This window comes from Vulpes vulpes, chromosome 2, assembly GCF_048418805.1.
Source record: "Vulpes vulpes isolate BD-2025 chromosome 2, VulVul3, whole genome shotgun sequence".
Lineage (NCBI taxonomy): Eukaryota > Metazoa > Chordata > Mammalia > Carnivora > Canidae > Vulpes > Vulpes vulpes.
Window position 1 is genome coordinate 144,973,164 of NC_132781.1, and position 21,649 is coordinate 144,994,812.

Consider the following 21,649-nt stretch of genomic DNA (forward strand, 5'->3'; position numbering starts at 1 on the left):
TGCGACCAGTTTCTGGCACACACTTAATTGTTGTTTTTTTGGGGGGGGGGTTGTTGCTGTTGTTTTTGGCACACACATAATTATTAAGTGTAAGAATGAGCACTAGAATGACTGTGTGCCTGAAAACTTGAAAGACAAAGGAAAAGCCAGGGAGGGAGGGAGGAAAGGGGAAACGCCACAGGAAGGGCCTGGAAGACGGTTAGCGAGCCTGCGCCTCCCAGCCTCTTAGCCTCGCAGCCTCCCAGCCTCGCAGCCTCCCAGCCGGCAGGGGCGCTGTGGGCGCTGTGGGCGCTGTGGGCGGGGCCTGCGGGGGCGGGGCCTGCGGGGGGCGGGGCCGCAGGCGCGCAAGGCAAGGTGGGATCGGAGAGGCTGGAGAGGAGGCGCGAGAGGCTGTCTGAGAGGCCGCCTGAGGGGCCGCGGCTGTCCGCCTTGGTCAGGCCAGGTGAGTGCCTCGCGCCGAGGGCAGGGGCTGGGCCCCGCCTCGGTGCTTCCCTGTGCCGCTGACCACCTCCGGCAAGGAGGGCTGAGGGGGGCTGAGGGGGGCTGAGGGGGGCCGGTGCCTCAGAACCTGCGTTCCGGCTCCTCAGTTTGCCCAGTTGAGAAGCGGCAGGTGGGCCAGCCGCGTTGCTGTGGGACGAGCCGGGCCGCCCCAGCGGCCCCTCCCGCGTCGCTCGCAGCCTCCCTGCCCGTCCTGCCCCACAGCAGGGCGCTCCCTGCGCCGGCCCTGCCCCGGCTTCACTCTTCCCTCCGGGATTTACCGACGGGCAGGTTAGGTGATTACCTCAGGCGTCTCGAGTCGGGCCGCGCGTGCGCCTGGGCGGGCCACCGCCGGCGGGGTGACCCCGGGCGCGTCCCCTGACCTCTCTGTGCCCACATTTTCTCATCCCCCAAGTGGGATAATCCTAGAACTTACCGTATAGGGTCTTTTGATGATTAAATGAGTTAATATGGATAAAGATTTAGAGCAGACACAGTCTCCTGTCGCACCATTTCCAAAGCGCCTCCGCTTCCCCTGCCCGTTACCATATGTAGTTGTAAGTTTGCTTCAGGGATTATTTAATAACCGTTTTTGGCTGTTTAATGTTTGGTTAATTTTTTTTTTAAGATTTTATTTACTTATTCATGAGAGACACAGGCAGAGGGAGAAGCAGGCTCCATGCAGGGAGCCCCGTGTGGGACTCGATCCCGGGACCCCAGGATGACGCCCTGGGCTGAAGGCAGGCGCCCAACCGCTGAGCCACCCAGGGATCCCATAATGTTCGTGGTTAATAGATTATTCCCGGGAGGGCAGGGCAGCGCGCTCACTTGCTCGCCCTGTATTCCCTGCACCAAGCTGGTTGCCTGAGTGGGGGAGTCTGAAGCAGGGTTGCCCGGGCTGGGAGTACAGGGGTGATCAGGGTTGCGCCTTCAGTCCGAAAGGCGCATTGGAGCGGGTCTGGCATGGTTGGGTCTTATTTGGGGCGCTCAGTGTCTGGGAAAAAAATCAGTTAAGCTTAGTGTTACTCTTGAAGGAAAGGTTCCTGGCTGGGTCAGTAGGAGGAGCATGTGACTCGACCTCAGGGATCCTGATTTTGAGCCCCTGCTTTGGGTTAGACAATACTTAAATAAACTTGAATTAAAAAAATGCGACCCATGAAGGAATTGAATCTTGAAAGCTCCAAACTGAGATTTCTGGGTTTTTTGGTTGGTTTGTTCGTTTTTTGGGGTCATCTCTGTATTTCAACTTTGTCCCAGTCCTAGGGGGCAGTAGGGTCCAAGAAGCTACCTATTTTGTAAGGTAAATGCCTGCTGCCTTGGCTCGGCCATAATGGAGGAATGAGAGCAGACAAGAGGCTACCTGCAGGGATCCCTGGGTGGCGCAGCGGTTTGGCGGCTGCCTTTGGCCCAGGGCGCGATCCTGCAGACCTGGGATCGAATCCCACGTCGGGCTCCCGGTGCGTGGAGCCTGCTTCTCCCTCTGCCTGTGTCTCTGCCTCTCTCTCTCTCTCTCTTTGTGTGAGTATCAGAAATAAATAAATAAAATAAAAAAAAAAAAAAAAAAAAGAGGCTACCTGCAATTCAGTGCTGGTTTTCTAATTCTGCTCTTAGTTAAGTGTTGACAACGCCATTGCGTTCTCACTACCCACTAGTGTGGGTAGTTCCTAGGGTGAGGTTTTATTTTGCTAGTTCCCGTGGCAAGGCTGACCTGTGGTATGACCCTGTTCAGGAGCTCCTGGTGGGAAAATTTGTTTCCTCCTTACATATTTGTCAATTGACAACTATAGAATTTTTTTGTTATACTTCTAAGGAGTTGCAAAGGCTATCACGACCATCCTGTTCTGTGGTTTTCTTTTCTTTCTTTCTTTTTTTTTAAAATTTTTTATTTATTTATGATAGTCACACAGAGAAAGAGAAAGGCAGAGGGAGAAGCAGGCTCCATGCACCGGGAGCCCGACGCAGGATTGGATCCTGGGTCTCCAGGATCATGCCATGGGCCAAAGACAGGCGCCATACCGCTGCGCCACCCAGGGATCCCTGTTCTGTGGTTTTCATGTGCGGTGTTTTAATCCTATTGGAGTAAAATCTAGAAATTGTAGATTTCACTTGTTTAGTTTATGGAAATTTTATTTATGGCAGAACACCTATCTGACCAAATTGTCCCTCACTGTCCAACCCAGAAGTCTGAGCTCACTTTTTAAAAACAGCTTATTGAGATATAGAATTTACATATCACATAATTTGCTCATTTTAAATTTAATGATTTTTTTTAAAGATTTTATTTATTCATGAGAGACACAGAGAGAGAGAGAGAGAGAGAGGCAGAGACAGGCAGAGGGAGAAGCAGGCTCCATGTAGGGAGCCCGATGTGGGACTCGATCCCGGGTCTCCAGGATCAGGCCCTGGGCTGAAGGCAGTGCTAAACTGCTGAGCCACCAGGGCTGCCCAAAATTTAATGATTTTTAGTAAATTTACATAATACCATTACCACAGTCATTTTAGAGGATTTCTATGACACCAGAAAGATGCCCCATGCCCATTTTCATTCACTTCCCAGTCCACCCTAGGCAACCAGTGATCTTTCTGTTTTTTTCTTTTTTTCATGAATTCACACTTTCTGTATATTTCATATAAATGGAACATAATTATATAAATGTTGGTTTGTAAGCTCCTTTGGAGTTTCTCGCTATAATCTGAAACAGATTGAGGGTAGAGAGAGACCAAAGAAAGGTGAGCCACTCCAGATTGGTAAGTGACAGGTATAGTAAGCAAAAGAACTTAAGATACAAGGTGTGTCTTGGGCAGCTACAAGATAAGTAGATCTCTCACCCAGCTGCCAAATCTTGTTTGTTTGTTTCTTTCTTTCTTTCTTCTCTTCTTCTTCTTCTTTTCTTTTTTTTTTTATAAGATTTTGTTTATTCATTCCTGAGAGACCCAGGCAGAGGGAGAAGCAGGCTCCATGCAGGGAGATGTAGGACTCGATCTCAGGTCTCGAGGATCACACCCTGGGCCAAAGGCAGGCGTTCAACTGCTGAGCCACCCAAGCATCTCATTAAATAAAATCTTTAAAAAAACAAATCTTTTGCTCATTTTAAAATTCGGTTATTTTTCTTTTTATTAATGAATTGTAAGAGTTCCTTATATGTACTGAACACAAGTTGTTTATCATTATAAGATTTACAAATCTATTTATTTATAAAGATTTTTTTTTTTTTATTTACTCATGAGAGACACAGAGAGGGAGAGGTAGAGACACAAGCAGAGAGAAAAGCAGGCTCCAATGCAGGGAGCCTGATGTGGGACTCGATCCCGGGTCTCCAGGATCAGGCCCTGGGCTGAAGGCGGTGCTAAACTGCTGAACCACCCAGGCTGCTCTATAAATCTTTATAAATGATATCTTTTCAAGCCCCAAATTTTAAAATTTTGAAAAAAATAAACTTTTCAGTTTTTTGTTTTTTTTTTCCCTTTTAAGAGAGCATGAGGTAGAGGGGAAGGGACAGAGATCAAGGGAGAGAGAGAATCTTAAGCATGCTCCACGCTCAACACAGAGCCCGACGTGGGGCTTGATCTCATGACCCTGAAATCAGGACCTGAGCTGAAATCAAGAATTGAACACTGAACTGACTAAGCCACCTAGGTTCCCCCCAACTTGTCGACTCTTTAATGCTTATGCTTTTGGTGCTATATCCAATAAATCTTTCTCTGACTCAGGGTTGTGAATATTTACTCCTGTGTTTTTTCCCAAAAGTTTTATGCTTTTGACTTTTTCATTTAGGTCTGCAGTCCATTTCATTTTTAGTTGATTATTGGTTTGGTGTCATCAAACTTATCCATCCTTATGTTGAACATTCCATTCTCCTAGGATGGACAATGCTTAGAGCCATTTAGGAATTAGATGAAATAAGGCTCTGTTCCTTTCAGTATCTCTTATTGAAATTGTTTGCATTACTCTGCCTTCTCCACTTACTTTAATCTCATTCTGAATTTTTTACGCTGGAGCAATCCAAGTAAGATTCTGGGTGGTGAGCAGTTGGATCTTTCTTTTGTGCAGTGGGATAGGGTGATTGAGCAGCAGGAGAGGAGAAGGAGGTCACAGGTCTTTTCTCAGCTCGTTAGATCAAATCCATGTGGGAAAGGGCATTATGGAAGCAGAGGGTCTGAAATTGTATTCAGAGTATCCATGATGCTCATGCTCTCCACAGAATGTCTTCCTATCCCTAGCTTCATGTACCCAATTTTTAGACTGCTGTTTAAGATTCATGTCAAGTGTTGGCAAGGTTGGGGAGAAATTGAAATCCTCATGGTTTATTGGTGAAAATGTAAAATAGTATAGCATATGTGGCAAACTGGCAATTCCTCAAAGAGTTAAACATAATTACCGTGTCACCCAGCATTTCTACTCCTAAGTGTGTGCCCAAGAGAATTGAATATGTGTTCACACAAAAATTTATTACATAAATATTCATAGCAGCATTGTTCATAATAGCCAATAAGTGGAAACAGCCCAAATGATCATAATCTGGTAAATGGATGAATAAGTGGTATATCCATACAGTGGAATATTGTTTAGCCTTAAAAAAGGAACAAATACTGATGTATTCCACAACATCTCAAAGCATGCTAAATCAGAGGCCAGACATAAAAAAAGAGCATTTATATAAGATGTCTGAAATACATAATTCCAGAGAGACTGGAAGTACATTACTGGTTGCCAGAGCATAGAGAGTGAGTGACTACTGCTGAATATCTTGTCAGGGGTGGGGGGGAGGTGGGCGTTGATGAGAGTTCTGGAATTATGTAAGTGGTGATGGTTGCATAACTATGTGAACGTACTGAAAAACACATATGATAAAATTTACCCTTTTAAAGGTAAATTTTATGGTGTGTATTATGTCATTTAAAATAATGGAGGGGTACCTGGGTGGCACAGTCCGTTGAGCAGCTGAGTCTTAATTTCTGCTTTGGTTATGATCTCAAGGTTGTGAGGGAGAGCCCCACATTGGTGTCTGTGCTCAACGTACAGTCTGCTTGAGATTCTTCCTCCATCCCTCCCCACTACCATATGCACACACACATGCGAGCTTGCATGCTTTCTCTCTCTCTAATAAATGAATCTTTAAAAAAAAATAATGGAAAGCCATCCTTGCTGACCCAGATCTGGCCAGTATGCTGGACAGTATGTTTTGTGTTGGTTTGGCTTTGCCATGTCTCTTTAACAAGCATCACATGGTTCTAAAGGAAGACAGGACACCCAAGTGGAATAAAGTTTGTATGAACTAAAACTCACATTGCCACTGTGAGTTTTAGTTCTTACTTACTTCTTTTCCTTTTCTCCAATCTGTGAGCCTTTTTCCCAGTCCTGCCTGCATCTTCCCTAGGTGTTGTGTTGACTTAGACTTTTTCTGTAGCAGAGAAATAGAGCTGGGGAGTGTATCTCAGGGTTGTGATTAGCTTCTTGTTGTGTTTGCTTGAAAATTGGTATGATGGGATGCAGGGTGGAGGACCTTAACATTGCTGCTCATTAATGTTTCACAGTGCTATTGATATTGTGAAATGGTTTTCTAATTTAATCCTAAAAAAAAAGGCAATTTATTTTCCTAGGACTTAAGATGTCTTCATCAGCTAGGCTTCACAGAAGACAATATGGAAGATCTTCAGTAGCTAAAAGGTAAAGTGAAATGTTCTTTGGTTTTTAGGTGTCCCTAGGGTAAAATAGTAAAATTAGATGAAAATGTAAATGCAGATATCAAGATTTAATTTTAGCACTTGTTGCTGATTTTGCTTTTAGTTTATATAATTTGCAAAATGGCATTCTTTTCAATCTTCTAAGAGCAAAAATAATGCTTTTTTTTAAACTTATTTTGAAATATATACTCATAGGAAGTGCAGTATTTGTTTTTAAATATTCAAACAACATGCATAACACAGAAAAGTGCAAATCTTCTATAAGCCAACTCCTGAGCATTTGCCACTGTTAACAGCTTGGTATGTGCTCTTTATGCTTTTTGTTATATTGCTTAGAGAAATCTGTGAACAAACTAACTTATTGATTTTTACATGTATGAAGGTAGTTTGCAAATTTAATTGTATACTCAGTGTTTTACCTCTGCAATCACCAAAACAGTTACCATCAAATCTTTGCACTTTTTTTTTTTCTTGCGATGTTATGTTTAGACATTCCTTAGAGGCTTTGTGGCTCTTACTCAGAGCCTTATTACTTCCAGAGAGCCGGGGTTGGGCCCCCAGGACCCACTGTGGCCTTGCTTCTCAAACTTAGGGCTGCCTAAGAGTCAATTGAAGAGCTTGTTAAAATGCAGATTGCCAGGCCCTGGGCCTCAGGATTTTGAAGCCTCGGGCCCAGGGAGATGCACGTTTATATATTACTCAGCTGTTGGTATTGGAACCACTTCAAGAATCTTGTATCATCAAATTGCTGGTATCAGTTATCTGAGAAACTTGGCAGCCTGCTGAGCCTAGCTATACCCACCACCAATTACTAGTTGTGCTTGGTTGGAGTCAGGGTGCCTGACTAGTGTGGGTGCTACTGGAGGTCTGGTACACGCACTAATCTCTTAGGATGGTCCCTGTTACAGCCCTGGTGTCCAGCTTACTGCCTGCCTTATACAGAGCAGGCACTCCTTGGATATCTGCTAATTGGTGTTGAACAAATGAACAAACATATATTTGCTTTCCACTCCCATAGCACATTTGAAATGGGGAATAAGCAGCAATCATAGATTATAGCCTCAAACGAAAGGAAAGTAGGGGAAAAATGTAAAAGGCAGACAGAAATATTAAAAGTCATAGATATTCTGGACCACGTATTAGTTTTCCATTTCTGCTGTGTCAGATTATCCTACATTTAGCAGTTTAAAAGAACACATTTGTTACCTTACAGTTCTGTAGGTCAGAAGTGCAACCTGGGTCTCACCAGACTATAAAATCAAGATGTCAGCAGGCTGTGTTCCTCTCTGGAGAGGTTGTAAGAGAAAGCACATATCCTTGCTTGTTCAGAATGTTGGTAGAATTCAGTTCCTTACAGTTGTAGGACTGAGGTCTGCATCTCCTTGCTGGCTGGCAGCTGAGGGCCATTCACAGCTTCAGAGGCCACTGGCATTTCTGGCTTGAGACCGACTTCGTCTGTCTTCAGAGCTAGTTCCTGTCAAGCTTCAGATCCCTCTTCCCACTTATCTTTCCCGACTGCAGCCCAGAAAGGTTCTCTGCTTTTAAGGACTCCTGTGATTATATTGTGCCCATTCAGATATTCAGATCTGTACCCTTGTCTTGAAGTCTGTGTCTTTAATCACCTCTCTAAAGCCCCTTTGGGACATAAGCTAACATATTCATAAGCTCCAGTGTCTTTTTTTTTAAAACATATTAATTAGAAACAACAGAGGCAGAGACATAAACAGGAAGAAGCAGGCTCCTCGCCGGAGGCCAACACGGGACTCAATCCCGGAAAGGGATCACACCCGGAGCCAAAGGCTCAACCGCTGAGCCACCCAGGCATCCTAGCTCCAGCACTTTTGATATGGTTGTGTCTATAGACCATTCTGCCTGTCACAGGCCATTAGGACCAGTGGTCTCAGCAGTCCTTGAGAGCTTTGCTCTGTCATAGGATAGCACAATTACTCTATTTCTTTAATTCTAAGATGCCATTCATTAAAGAAACAACAAAAACAACTTATTGTCATAGAAAATTTCAAACATAAGCAGAAGTAGAGAAACTGTAAAATATATGTATTCATCACTTTATTCTAGTATTAGTGACTCTTGGCTTGTCTTGAGTCTAGTCTTATCACCCTAGCTTGAAATTATTTTAAAGCAAATCTCAACATATTTATATGTTTATATTTTAATATGTATTTCTGGAAGCTAAGAACGCTGTTTTTATTACATAGTCACTCTATTAATATAACTTCCCTATATCAATAAATTTTTTTTTTAAGATTTCACTTATTTATTCATGAGAGACAGAGAGAGAGAGAGGCAGAGACACAGGCAGAGGGAGAAGCAAGCTCTATGCAGGGAGCCCGACGTGGGACTCAATCCCGGGTCTCCAGGATCAGGTGGGCGCTAAACCGCTGGGCCACCTGGGCTGCCCCTATATCAATAATTTAATATCATTAGATATCTAGACACTTTATATTTTCTTCATTATCTTATAGTTATTTAATTTGAATTGAAATTTAAATAAAGCCTACATATTAAATTTAGTAGATATCTCTTTTTTTTTAATTTTTATTTATTTATGATAGTCACACACACACACACACACACACACAGAGAGAGAGAGAGAGAGAGGCAGAGACACAGGCAGAGGGAGAAGCAGGCTCCATGAACTGGGAGCCCGACGTGGGATTCGATCCCAGGTCTCCAGGATCGCGCCCTGGGCCAAAGGCAGGCGCTAAACCGCTGCACCACCCACGGATCCCTAGTAGATATCTCTTATTGGATAAAGTATATATAACATAAAAATTACCATTTAACCTTTTTTTTTTTTTTAAAGATTGTGTTTATTTAGCTCTCTGAGAGAGAGCTAGAGAGAGCATGAGCAGGAGGAGGGACATGGGGACAGGGAAAGGGTGAAGCAGGCTATCCCTATATGGGGTTTGATCCAGGACCCTGAGATAATGAGTTGAAGGCAGCCGCTTAACTGCCTGAGCCACCCAGGCACCCCCCATTTAACCATTTTTAAGATTACAGTTTAGTGCCATTAAGTGTGTTCACATTATTGTGCAGCCATCATCACCATCCATCTCCAGAGCTTTTTCATCTTCCCAGACTGAATCTCTGTGCCTGTGAAACAATTACTGCCCAATTCCCCTCCTCATAGCCTGTATCAGAGTCCTTTTTAAAAAATTTACCATCTAGGGCAGCCTGGGTGGCCCAGCGGTTTAGCGCCGCCTTCAGCCCAGGGTGTGATCATAAGTCTTTTTTTAAAAATTACCATCTTGGGATCCCTGGGTGGCGCAGCGGTTTAGCGCCTGCCTTTGGCCCAGGGTGCGATCCTGGAGACCCAGGATCGAATCCCACGTAGGGCTCCCGGAGCATGGAGCCTGCTTCTCCCTCTGCCTGTGTCTCTGCCTCTCTCTCTCTCTCTCTCTCTCTCTCTCTGTGTGTGTGTGTGTGTGTGTGACTATCATAAATAAATAAAAATTTAAAAAAAATTACCATCTTAATCATTTTTAATTGTACAATTCAGTAGTGCTAAGTATATTTGCATTGCTGTGAACAGCTCTGTAGAGCTGTATATCCTGCAGAACTGAAACTGTACCTATTAAAAAAGTCCCCTTTTCTCTAACACAGGTTTTACAACCATCATTCTACTTCCTATTTCTACAAATTTGACGGTTTTAGTGTTGTGTTCTGCCCCACCTATTGATGGTGACGCTCTCAGCTAGGAATGCTTGAGGCACTCGCCTGGTCCTGTCTTACAGCAAGCTCCATGGGGACCTGGGCTGTGACTGGATCCTTTTGGTTCTTAATGTTTGCGGGTTGTACCTAAGCAAAAACAGTAAGGAAATTTTGAGGAACAGGACTTATTACATGCAAGTCCTAGAGGGTATGTGGTACAAGTGAGGTCCCAGGTAGAGAGACAGGGATAAAGGGAGGAGCTAGGGCTCTGACTTTATTAGGATCCAAGGGTAGAATGTCAGGGTTTTTTAGGGGTTACTCATTATTGGCTAATTTGATGCATAAAAGCAGAAATGAAGGCATGGGAGAGTGGAAGCAGGTTCACTCAAGTGGTCAGTTATCTAAATCACCCAGGATTTTCTGTAAGAGGAACTTAACGGGTGTGGGTGACCTAGTTCCTAATCTGGTTGTTTTACCTAGTGATTGTGTCTACATCTGGCAATATGTTTATTCAAGAGGGATATCTTTTGAAATGGATATCTTGACAATCAGAAGCTTAATGTCAGGAACTTACCCTACATTTAGTTACCTCATGTAAGTGAAATCGTATAATAGTTGTACTTTTGTGACTGATTTATTTCACTTAGTATAATATCCTCAAGGTTCATACACGTTGTAGCATGTTACAGGATTTCCTTCCTTTTAAGGCAGGATATTCCATTGTATATACGACAGTTAATTTTATATATTAACTTGGCTGGATCATGGGGTGCCCAGGTATTAGATCAGCCTGTTTCTGTGATGGTGTTTTAGGATGAGATTAACATTTAAATTGGTGGGCTTTGAGTAAAGGAGATTGCCCTCCAAAATGTGAATGGCCCTTATTCAATCACTTAAAAGCCTGAATAGAAGAAAAAAGATCCACCTCTTTTAGCAATTGAGAATTCTCCAGTAGACTGCGTTTGGACTTCATCTGCCACATCAGGCTCTTGCTAGTTCTTCAGCAGACTACCTTCAGACTCAGTATGGAACACTGGCTCTCTTGGGTTGCCAGCCTGTCATGTTACCCTGCAGATTTTAAACATGTCAGCCTCTGTAGTCAAATGAATCAGTTACTTATAATAAATATGTGTGTATACATCATGTTGGTTCTGTTTCTTTGAAGAACTAACAAATACAGTATGTATAAACCACATTTTGTTTTTCCATTCTTCCATCGATGGACATTTTGATTGCTTCCACTTCTTGATGATTATGAATAATTTTGCTATGGACATGGATGTGCAAATAATCTCTTACATGTTGCAGTTCTTTTGGATATATACCAAGAAGTGGGATTGCTGGATCATATGAATGTTCTAATTTTAATTTTTTGAGGAGCTGCCAGATTATTTTCCATAGCTATTGCACCATTTTATAATCTCGCCAACAATGCAGAGGTTCCAACTGCTTCACAACCCCACCAATACTTGTTTCGGGTTTTTTTGGTAGTAGCCATCCTACTAGGTGTGAAGTGGTAGTGTTTTTTGTTTGTTGGTTTGGTTTTTGGTTTTTTTCTTTACGTAAGCTCTTTGCCCAATGTGGGACTTAAATTTACAATCCAAAAATCAAGGGTTGCATGCTCTACAGACTGAGCCAGCCAGGTGCACGTTATTGTGGTTTTGATTTGCGTTTCTCTGATGATTAGTGAAGTTGAGCATCTTTTTAGCTGCTGACTGCCTATTTGTATACTTTGGAGAAGTGTCTGTTCAAGTCCTTTGCACATTTTTAGGTTGGTTTTTTTGTTTTGTTTTTGTTTTTGTTTTTGTTTTTGAGTTGTAGGAATTCTTTATATATTTGGCATATAAGAGTCTTATCAGGAATGTCTGGGTGGTTCAGTGGTTGAGCATCTGCCTTTGGCTCAGGGCATGATCCGGGAGTTCCAGGATTAAGTCCTACATTGGACTCCCTGTGAGGAGCCCGCTTCTTCCTCTGCCTATATTCTGCCTTCTCTCTGTGTTTCTCATGAATAAATAGATACAATCTTTTTTAAAAGACTCTTATCAAATATATAATTTATAGATATTTTCTCCATTTGTGGGTTGCCTGTAATTGTAACCTTTAATGTGCAATATTTTTAAATTTATAGTCCAATTTATCTGTTTTTTTCTTTTGTCTTTGATTTTTAGTGTGGCATCCAAGAAATCATTGCCAGATCTAGTGTCAGAAAGTTTTCCCCCGTTTTCTCCTAAAGCTTTATTTTTTTAAGATTTTATTCATTCAAAAAAAAAAAGATTTTATTTATTTATTCATGAGAGACACAGAGAGAGAGAGAGGCAGAGACAGAGGTAGAGGGAGAAGCAGGCTCCATGCAGGGAGCCTGATGTGGGGCTTGATCCTAGGTCTCCAGGATCATCTTTTAGGGCTTTAATAGCTTCAGGTCTTATATTTAAATCTTTGATTTACTTTGAGTTCATTTTTTTGTATATGGTATAAAAGGTCCAACTTCATTTTTTTTTTAATGATTCCATTTATTTATTTGTTCATGAGAGACACAGAGCGAGAGAGGCAGAGACACAGGCAGAGGGAGAAGCAGGCTCCATGCAGGGAGCCCGATGTGGGACTCGATCCTGGGTCTCCAGGATCACACTCTGGGCCAAAGGCAGGTGCCAAACCGCTGAGCCACTCACGCTGCCCTCCAACTTCATTCTTTTGCATGTGGATGCTAGTTTTCCCAGCACAATTTGTTGAAAAGACTGTCCTTTTCCTCATTGAATGGTCTTGGCACTTCTTAAAAAATTATTTAACCCTTATATGTGAGAGTATATTTTGGGCTTTCTTTTCTGTTCTTTTGGTCTGTATATGTTTTTATGACAGTACCACACTGTTTTCATTACTGTACTTTTTATAAGTTTTGAAATTAGGCAGTATGAAACTTCCAATCTTGTTCTTTTTTTCAAGATTATTTTGATTATTTTGGGTCCCTTGGAATTCCATATGAATTTTAGGATGGAGTTTTCGACTCCTGCAGAAAAGTCATTGGGATTTTTTTTTTTTTTAAGATTTTATTTATTATTCATTCATGATAGACCTAGAGAGAGACAGAGGCAGAGACACAGGCAGAGGAAGAAGCAAGCTCCATGCCTGGAGCCTGACGCGGGACTCGATTCCGGGACTCCAGGATCACACCCTGGGCCAAAGGCAGGCGCTGAACTGCTGAGCCACCCAGGGACCCAAGTCATTGGGAGTTTCATAGAAATTGCATTGAATCTATAGATTGTTTACAGTAGTACTGTACATCTTAGTAGTACTAAATATTCCAATATATGAAGATGGGATATCTTTCCATTTATTGGTGTCTTCCTTCATTTCTTTCAACAGCACTTAATAGTTTTCAGTATACGTCGTCTTTGACCTCCTTGTTTTATTCCTAAGTTATTTTATTCTTTATCTTGCTCTTGTAAATGGAATTGTTTTCTTAATTTCCTTTCATATTGTTCATTGTTAGTGTTCATATTGTTCATTGCAACTGGTTTTTGCAAGTTGAATTTGTGCCCTACAATTTAGCTTAATTTGTTTATTTGTTCTAACATTTTTTTTTTTTTTTTAGTTGTTTTTGGTGCAATCTCTATAGGGTTTTCCCTACATATATAACATCATGCCATCAACAGAGATACTTTTACTTTTTTTCCATTTTGGATACCTTTTATTTCTTTGTTTTGCTTACTTGCTGTGACTTGGACCAGCATTATGTTGGAAAGAAGTAGTGAAAGTGGGCATGTTTGTCTTGGTCCAGATCTTAGAGGAAGAGCTTGCAGTCTCACCATTGAGCATGATGTTAGCTTTGGGCTTTTCATATGTAGCTTTTATTATGTTGAAGTAGTTTACTTGTATTTTTAGTTTGTAGAGTGCTTGTATAGTAATTTTTTTTTAAATCATGGAAGTATGTTGAATTTTGTCAAATGCTTCCTGTACCAATTGAAATGTTCATGTAAGTTTTTCCTTCATCCTGTTAGTGCAGAGTTTCACATTGATTGATTTTATATATATATATATATAATCATCCTTGCATTAAAGGGATAAATTGTGCTTGGTTGTGGTGTGTAATCATTTTCTTTATACTGTTAAATCCTGCTTGTGTTTTTTTGAAGATTTTTACAGCAATGTTTATAAATGACATGGGTGTATAGTTTTCTTGTGTCTTTGTCCTACTTTGGTATTAGGGTAATGCTGGCTTTATACAATGAGGGAGAAACTGTTCCCTTCCTTTCATTTTATTGGAAGTTTGAGAAAGATCTGTGTTAATTCTTTAAATGTTTGGTGGAATTTACCAGTGATGCCATCTGGTTTTGAACTGTTCCTTAAGGAGATTTTTTGTTTGTTTTTTCTCTTGGTGTCTCAAGTGAGAGAACAGTCCTAAGTGGCAAAAGAAAGCTGCAGAAGCACCACCCAGTGCTGGCTTCACGCTAGGGAGAAAATGCTATGCCTATGCCCCCTCCTCATTGTTTTGGGTACTCTATACATTCAGAGAAACCTTTCTAGTAACAAACTATCGAAATAATCCCTGAATGAGTTCCTTTATGGAGTCTTTTAAGTAATGATTCAGGCTTCTTACTAGTTACAGATCTATTCAGTTTTTTATTTGTTCATAATTCAATCTTTGTATGTTGTGTATTTCTAGGCTATCCAATTTGTTGTGTATAATTGCTCATAGTACTCTTTTTTTTTTTAATAGTTATTTTAGAGAGAGAGAGAGAGAGATCTCGAATGTGCTCACAAGCAGGAGAGGGAGAGAGAATACCAAGCAGACTCCTGCGCTGAGCTCCACGTGGCTCTTGATTCCACAATCCCAAGATCACATCCCTGAGATCACAACCTAGGCTGACAACAGGAGTTGGAAGTTCAACTGATTGTGCCACCAGTGTGCCCCCATAGTACACTCATAATCCTTCTTATTTGTGTAAAACTGGTAAAACTCTTTTTTATATCCTTTTAATTATTTGTGTGTTTTTTATTTTTTTTAATCCAGCTAAAGTCTTATCAATTTTGTTGATTGTTTTCAGAGACCCAACTCTTCATTTCATCGATTTTCTTCTATTGTTTTTCTAGTCTTTATTTATCTCTGATCTAACCTTATTTCCTTCCTTCTGCTAGCTTTGGGTTATTTGTTCTTTTTCTAGTTCCTTAAGTGGTAAAGTTAGGTGTTGATTTGAGATTTTTTTTTTAATGTAAATGTTTACAGCTATACATTTTTCTCTTAGCATTACTTTCTCTACATCTCAGAAGTATTGCTATGTTGTGTTTTGATTTTCATCGTCTCAAGATATTTTCTGATTTTCTTCTTCTTTTTTTTTTTAAAGATTTTATTTATTTATTTATTTATGAGAGATAAACAGAGAGGAAGAGGGAGAAGCATGCCCCTGTCAGGGAGCTGGATGCTGGATCTGGACTTGATACCAAACCCAGGATCACGACCTGAGCCAAAGGCAGACGCTCAACCACTGAGCCACTCAGGCATCCCTATTTTCTGATTTTCACTGTGGTTTCTTTGACCTGTTGTTGTTTAAAAGGGTATGAATTTCTCTGTTTTTTAGGATTTTTCAGTTTTTCTTCAGTTATTGATGTCTAATTTCATTTTTTTTTTCTTTTCTAATTTCATTTTATTATGACCAGTAAAAGATACTTTTTATGATTTCAATGTTTCTAAAATTATTAAGACTTGTTTTGTGACCTAATGGTCTGTCCTTGGCAATGTTCTGTAGTGGTTGACATCTCTTACGTCTAAAATCTATAGGTTCCCTCTTTTTTTTTTTTTTTTTTTTTGTATTTTGTTGTTATTAAAGAAGCAAGTCCTTTGTCTCCTAGATAGAGTTTCCCACAGTCTAGGCCAGTTGCATCTTGTGGTGTCATTTTTTTTTTAATATTTTACTTATTTATTTGTGAAAGAGAGCAAATGAGAAAGCACAGCAGGGGGTAGGAGCACAGGGAGAGGGAGAAGCAGACTCCCCTCTGAGCAGGGAGCCTGACTTGGGGCTTGATCCCAGTACACCAGGATCATGACCTGAGCTGTAGGCTCAGATGCTTAACCAACTGAGCCATGAAGGCACACGTTGTAGAGTCATTTAACTTGTCTTTCTCCCTCTTGTACTTCCAGCAAATTAGAGACAGGTCTAGAATTGTGACAGGATTCATGTTCTTTTTTTGGCAACATAATTCATTCCAAAAGTGATCTGCACTTCTATTGAGAAGAATCTTAATGCTGGGCAGCCTCCGTAGCTCAGTGGTTTAGCACTGCCTTCAGCCCAGGGCGTGATCCTGGAGACCTGGGGTCGAGTCCCATGTCCATCCAGCTCCCGGTATAGAGCCTGTTTTTCCCTCACCTGTGTCTCTGCCTCTTTCTCTCTGTGTGTCTCTCATGCATAAATAAATAAAATCTTAAAAAAAAAAAAGAAAAAGAATCTTAATGCCTAGTTGTCTTTCTGTATATGTTGTTAGCAACCATTGATTTTTGTCTAGGTCCATTTATTTACTGGTTGTTGCAGGATGTTTGATAATTTTTTATTCCATTATTTTCTCATTATTTATTAGTTGGACTACTTCTATAATATCCCCTTGTAAACAGTTTGGTTATTCTGAGATATAGTTCCAATTGGAAAGAAAAATCATTCATCTTAATAGTAGCTTCTTTTTTTTTTTTTTTTTAAGATTTTTTATTTATTCATTTGAGAGAGTGAGCGAGAGCATCAGTAAGGGGGGAGGGTCATAGGGAGAGAGAGAAGCAGACTACTAAGCAGGGAAGCCTGATGCAGGGCTTGATCCCAGGACTCCAGGATTATGACCTGAGCCAAAGGCAGCCACTTAACTGAGTGAGACACCGAGGCACCCCTTAATAGTAACTTTTAAAAGGAAAATACACAACATCAAATGTATGTATTATTATAAGAAGGATCCCTAATTTCATATATGGAAAACAAAAAGTGCAGGTCTTACATTTGAGAAAATATGGTCATGTTGGTCATAATTGACCTTGAATAGCCAACAAACAGACAAATGATGAAAGACTTTCAGCTGTTGAAGAAGGACAAGGGGAGTTTAGTACATTTTAGAAAGGCCCATTAGAAAAAGTGTAAAGTGAAATGCTTTGACATTACGTGCGTGTGTGTGTGTCTGTGTATGTGTATGAACTGTCTTATGTCCCAATGATACTGCTTTTTAAAAAATTTTTATTTATGATAGTCATACACAGAGAGAGAGAGAGAGAGGCAGAGGGAGAAGCAGGCTCCATGCACGGGGAGCCCGACGTGGGATTCAATCCCGGGTCTCCAGGATCACGCCCTGGGCCAAAGGCAGGCGTTAAACCGCTGCGCCACCCAGGGATCCCCCAATGATACTGCTTAATGAGAGGTTAACATATGTCAATTGACATTCTTAGCACCTGTAAGGTTTTTGGAAGAAGACAGAATAAAAAACACAAAGTAAAAATTTCCCAAGGCTATCTGTTTGATACACTTAAAATTCATAAATTTTCCCAGAATACAGATTTGGCAAGGAATACTTCCTAAAGAGTATTTGTTTTAATATCTTGTAGTTGCATGGGATATATAGAAGAGTAGAAGCACTAGAAGTAAATTTTCCATGTTTATGTAGCTCTTTCTTTTCTTTTCTTTTCTTTTCTTTTCTTTTCTTTTCTTTTCTTTTCTTTCTTTTCTCTTCTCTTCTCTTCTCTTCTCTTCTCTTCTCTTCTCTTCTCTTCTCTTCTTTCAGATGGGAGAGGGAGAGGGAGAGAATCTTAAGCAGCCTCCATGCCCATTGTGGAGCCCAGCACACTACATGATCTCTTGACCCTGGGATTATGACCTTTGCCAAAATCAAGAGTTGGATGCTTAACTAACTGAACCACCCAGGCATCCCCCATATTGTTCATTTCTAATAAGGTTTTGAATCACTTCATCTTCATGTGTTCTGTAAATATTTATTTAGAGCATAGTATATACTGGGCACTGGGTGAGTTGAGAAAGGACACATTTGAAGTTCATGCTTATTACATTTTATTTAGCAATTACTGGATTCCTGTTTGGTTATTGCTAAAGCACATGTTTAAAAGTTGCCAAACAAGTATAGTGAATGGGGGGATTCCTTGATACCTTTTCCTGAAAAGATACTCAAGAGGAAGGAATGAGTAAAAAATAGAACTGTCTATCTCATGTGACAAGCTATTCATGTCTCTCCATTTACACACTGCCATTCATGAGGTTTTCTAGCACTTGGTGTGGTTTCAGGTGATCAGCCAAAACCTATTCAGAAGAATCTGATTTGACCTGAAAGATTTCAGTCCTGTTTGTCACTTGCTAGATGACTTCTCTAAGTATTGGTGTTGGCATTTTTTTTTTTTTACTTAATGTTTATAAAATAATAAGGGCAAAATGCAATAAAATATTCAAGTCATTGACCCAAATAAATACCATTCTGCAGAAAAATCTTTTGAGGTTGCTGAGAATGAGTATCAGCTCCCAAGTTCCCTGTGGGCAACTTGAAGTGTTGGACTGATACTGATTGTAGGGTCCTTGTGTACAGTGAAGTATGGATTTTCTGGGTGTGACAGTCACAAAAGGTTGAGGAAGTTCCAGTTCTGGTTCCTGTAACTAGAAAGTTACCTAACCCGGGGTATCTGGGTGGCTCAGTTGGTGGACATCTCCGGGTCATGGGATTGAGCCCTATGTTGGGCTCACACTTAGCAAGGAATCTGCTTGAGGATTCTCTCCCTCTCCCTCTGCCCCTCCTCACTGCTTCCATGAACTCTCTCTCTTTCTCTCTCAAATAAATAAATCTTAAAAAACAAAAGAATGTTACCTAACCCCTTGATACCTAATTGTCTTCGTGTGTTAAATGAGAAGGACTGGATTCTATGAAACCTGAAAGTCTAGAGAGTTTTAGAGTTGAAAAAAATAATTCATTTGAGCAAATTCATAAATTCTGCAGTTATTTGTTGAACACTTATATTGTGGCAAGCCCCATTCCAGTTGCCGGAGAAACCATAGACAGACAAAAGCCCTGTCTTCTAGAAACTTACCTTCCTCCTTGGAGTGAGATAATACACAAAGAAGTAAAAATATGTAGTATGTGGCCAGTGTTCCTCAACACTGTCGAGGCCATCAAAAACCAGGAAAGTCTGAGAAACTGCTTCAGACAAGAGGAGCCTAGGGAGATAGGACCAAAAAATGAAATGTGGTATCCTGGACCAGAGAAGAAGGCAGTAGGTAAAAACTGAGGAAATCAGAATAAAGTATGGACTTCTTTTAATAATAGTGTATCGGTGTTGGTTCACTAGTTGTAACAAATGTACCCCAAATGTAAGATGTTAATAATGGGGGAAACTAAGTGTAGGTTATATGGGAACTTTCTTATATAGTATCATCTTTACGATTTTTCTGAAAATCTAGAACTGTTGTAAAAAGTAAAGTTTATTTTTAAAATGTGTGTGTGTGTGTGTGTGTGTGTGTGTGTGTATGAATGACACGGACAAAAGTGAAGCTGGATCAGAGGGGCAGGGAGCACAGGTGGTGGGGAAGGTGAGGGAGAGCCTGACAGAGAAGGTGACATTTGGGCAGAGCCCTGGCTGGAAGCCGGGGAGCCAGCCATGTGGGTATTTGGGGAGGGGGTGTTGAAGACAGAGGGACCTGCAAGGGGCAAGGCACTGGAGGAAGCAGCTAGAAGGCATGCCAGTTGTCATGGGGAGAGCTCCCCAGGAGTACAGGTGGAAGTAGAGAATTAGGTCAGACGGGGTTGGGGGCTGGGGGAGGGTGGGGGCTGGGTGTTAGGTATCTTTTAAGTCCGGATCAGGACTTTGGCATCGACTCTGGACCAGATGCGGGCAAAGCCATGGGTCTGGCCTTCTTCCCTGTGGCACAGATCCCACATCACATGGTCCTCCTTTCACAGGCTTCTGAAAGTTACCACTTGAGGGCCTCGTTAGGCTTTAGAGCAAGGGTTGGAAACTACAGCCGTGGGCCAAATCCTATCCCACTGGGCTCTCTGCAAAGCTGTACAAAGGTGAGCTCCTACCTTTTCCCTCCCTCCCTTCCGTGAGGTGGTTTCATACATTCATAGACAATTTGTAATTGTTTTGTCACATTCTGTATTCCATCCTGGGATTCTCTCGACTTCCTAAATGATTTGTTAAAATCTGCATACATTAAGGCTCACTCTTTATGCTGTGAAGTTCAGTGGGTTTTGACAAATGCATAGTGTCATGTATCCACCATCACTGTATCATGCAGAATAATTTCACCGCCTGGAAAAAACCCCTGTGCTTCACCTTTTCAATTCCATCCTGTCAAACCTCTGGCAACCACTGATCTTTTCACCCATCTCTATAGTTTTGCCTTTTCCAGAATGTCATATAATTGGAACTATATAGTATGTAGCCTGTTTAGACTGGCTTCTTTCACTTAGCAATATGCATTTAAGATTTAGCCAAGTCTTTTTGTGGCTTGATACTCTTTTCTTTTTATCGCTTAATAATATTCATTGTCTGGATGTGCCAGCTTGTTTATCTATGTCACCTATTGAAGGGCATCTTGGTTGCTTCCAGGCTTTGGCCATTATGAATAAAGCTGATATAAACATTCATGTGGAGGTTTTTGTGTGGATGTACGTTTTCAAATCAGTTGGGTGTGATTGCTGAATTGCATGGTGACACTGTGTTTAGCTGTGTATTTACCCTGAGTTGTGGTGGGTTTTTTTTTTTTTTTTTTTTTTTTTTTTTAGAATATCATAGAGGAAGTCTTTGACATTTTTTTGGTTTGTGTCCTTTGACAATGCCGTGATACTACTCTTTTCCTATTTCTGGAGGCTCGATTGAAATTTCTCCAGAGGAGTGTTAAAATTCAAATTGTTTTCAGTGAAATTTGAAATTATGATGGAACTTCTAAGAGTAGATTCTTAAAAATCTTTTTAATTTTAAAATTTATCCCCAGTGGGTCCTACCCTGAGAACTTAATAGATCAGCTGTCTAATAAGTTAAAGTAATTGAGATACAATAGTAACAAGTTAAAAATAATCGTACTAGCATTCCTGGAGGCTTTGGGACTGACATGTACATTTAATGAAATAACGAGAAAGTGTTTCGGTGGGCTGTTTCCATAGACGTGTAAGGTTCTGTGTAAGGTTCTCTCCATGTAAAGACCTCAGAATCTGCATGATTTCTGACCAACACTAAAACTTGAAACACACTGAAAACATGTTGATGTTAGGGCGTGTGGCTGCCTCAGTCAAAACCATGTGACTCATGATCTTGGAGTTATGAGTTTGAGCCCCACATTGGATGTAGAGATTATTTAAAAGTAAATAAGTAAACTTTATTTTTTTTTTAAATTTTTATTTATTTATTTTTTTTTATGATAGTCACACACACAGAGAGAGAGAGGTAGAGACACAGGCAGAGGGAGAAACAGGCTCCATGCACCGGGAGCCCTATGTGGGATTCGATCCCGGGTCTCCAGGATCGCGCCCCTGGCCAAAGGCAGGCGCTAAACTGCTGCGCCACCCAGGGATCCCAAATAAGTAAACTTTAAAAAAAAAAAAAAAGGAAAGAAAGAGAATACATGTTAATAAAGAGTGAGAAAACAAAGCTGGGGGAGAAAGGCTTGGATTTTTTTAGCCTTATCAATATATGATTATTGATGTGTAACATTGGTATAGTAAATACACTACACATATTTAAAATGTACAACTTGAGTTTTGACATGTGGATGACAGGCACTACAGTCAAGGTAATGAACACAGCTGTCCCCAAAGTTTACTTATTCATCATTATCATTCCCCCTTCTCTTGGCAA

At 41.0% G+C, this 21,649-nt stretch overlaps 1 protein-coding gene and 1 non-coding gene across 2 annotated transcripts in view; one reads left to right on the forward strand and one right to left on the reverse strand.

Annotated features, from left to right (window-relative positions):
• Positions 1-362: 362 nt before the first annotated feature.
• LOC140596216 (uncharacterized) overlaps positions 363-21,649 on the forward strand; it is a 42,921-nt gene continuing 21,634 nt past the window's right edge. The window contains exons 1-2 of the mRNA XM_072744214.1: positions 363-442; positions 6,079-6,145. Coding sequence (XP_072600315.1) covers positions 6,087-6,145 — 59 coding nt within the window. The 5' untranslated portion in view covers positions 363-442; positions 6,079-6,086. The remainder of the gene's footprint in view (positions 443-6,078; positions 6,146-21,649) is intronic.
• On the reverse strand, positions 14,186-14,391 carry LOC112929676 (small nucleolar RNA U3). Its single transcript, XR_003236967.1, has one exon. It is a non-coding gene; the product is annotated as a small nucleolar RNA U3 (small nucleolar RNA).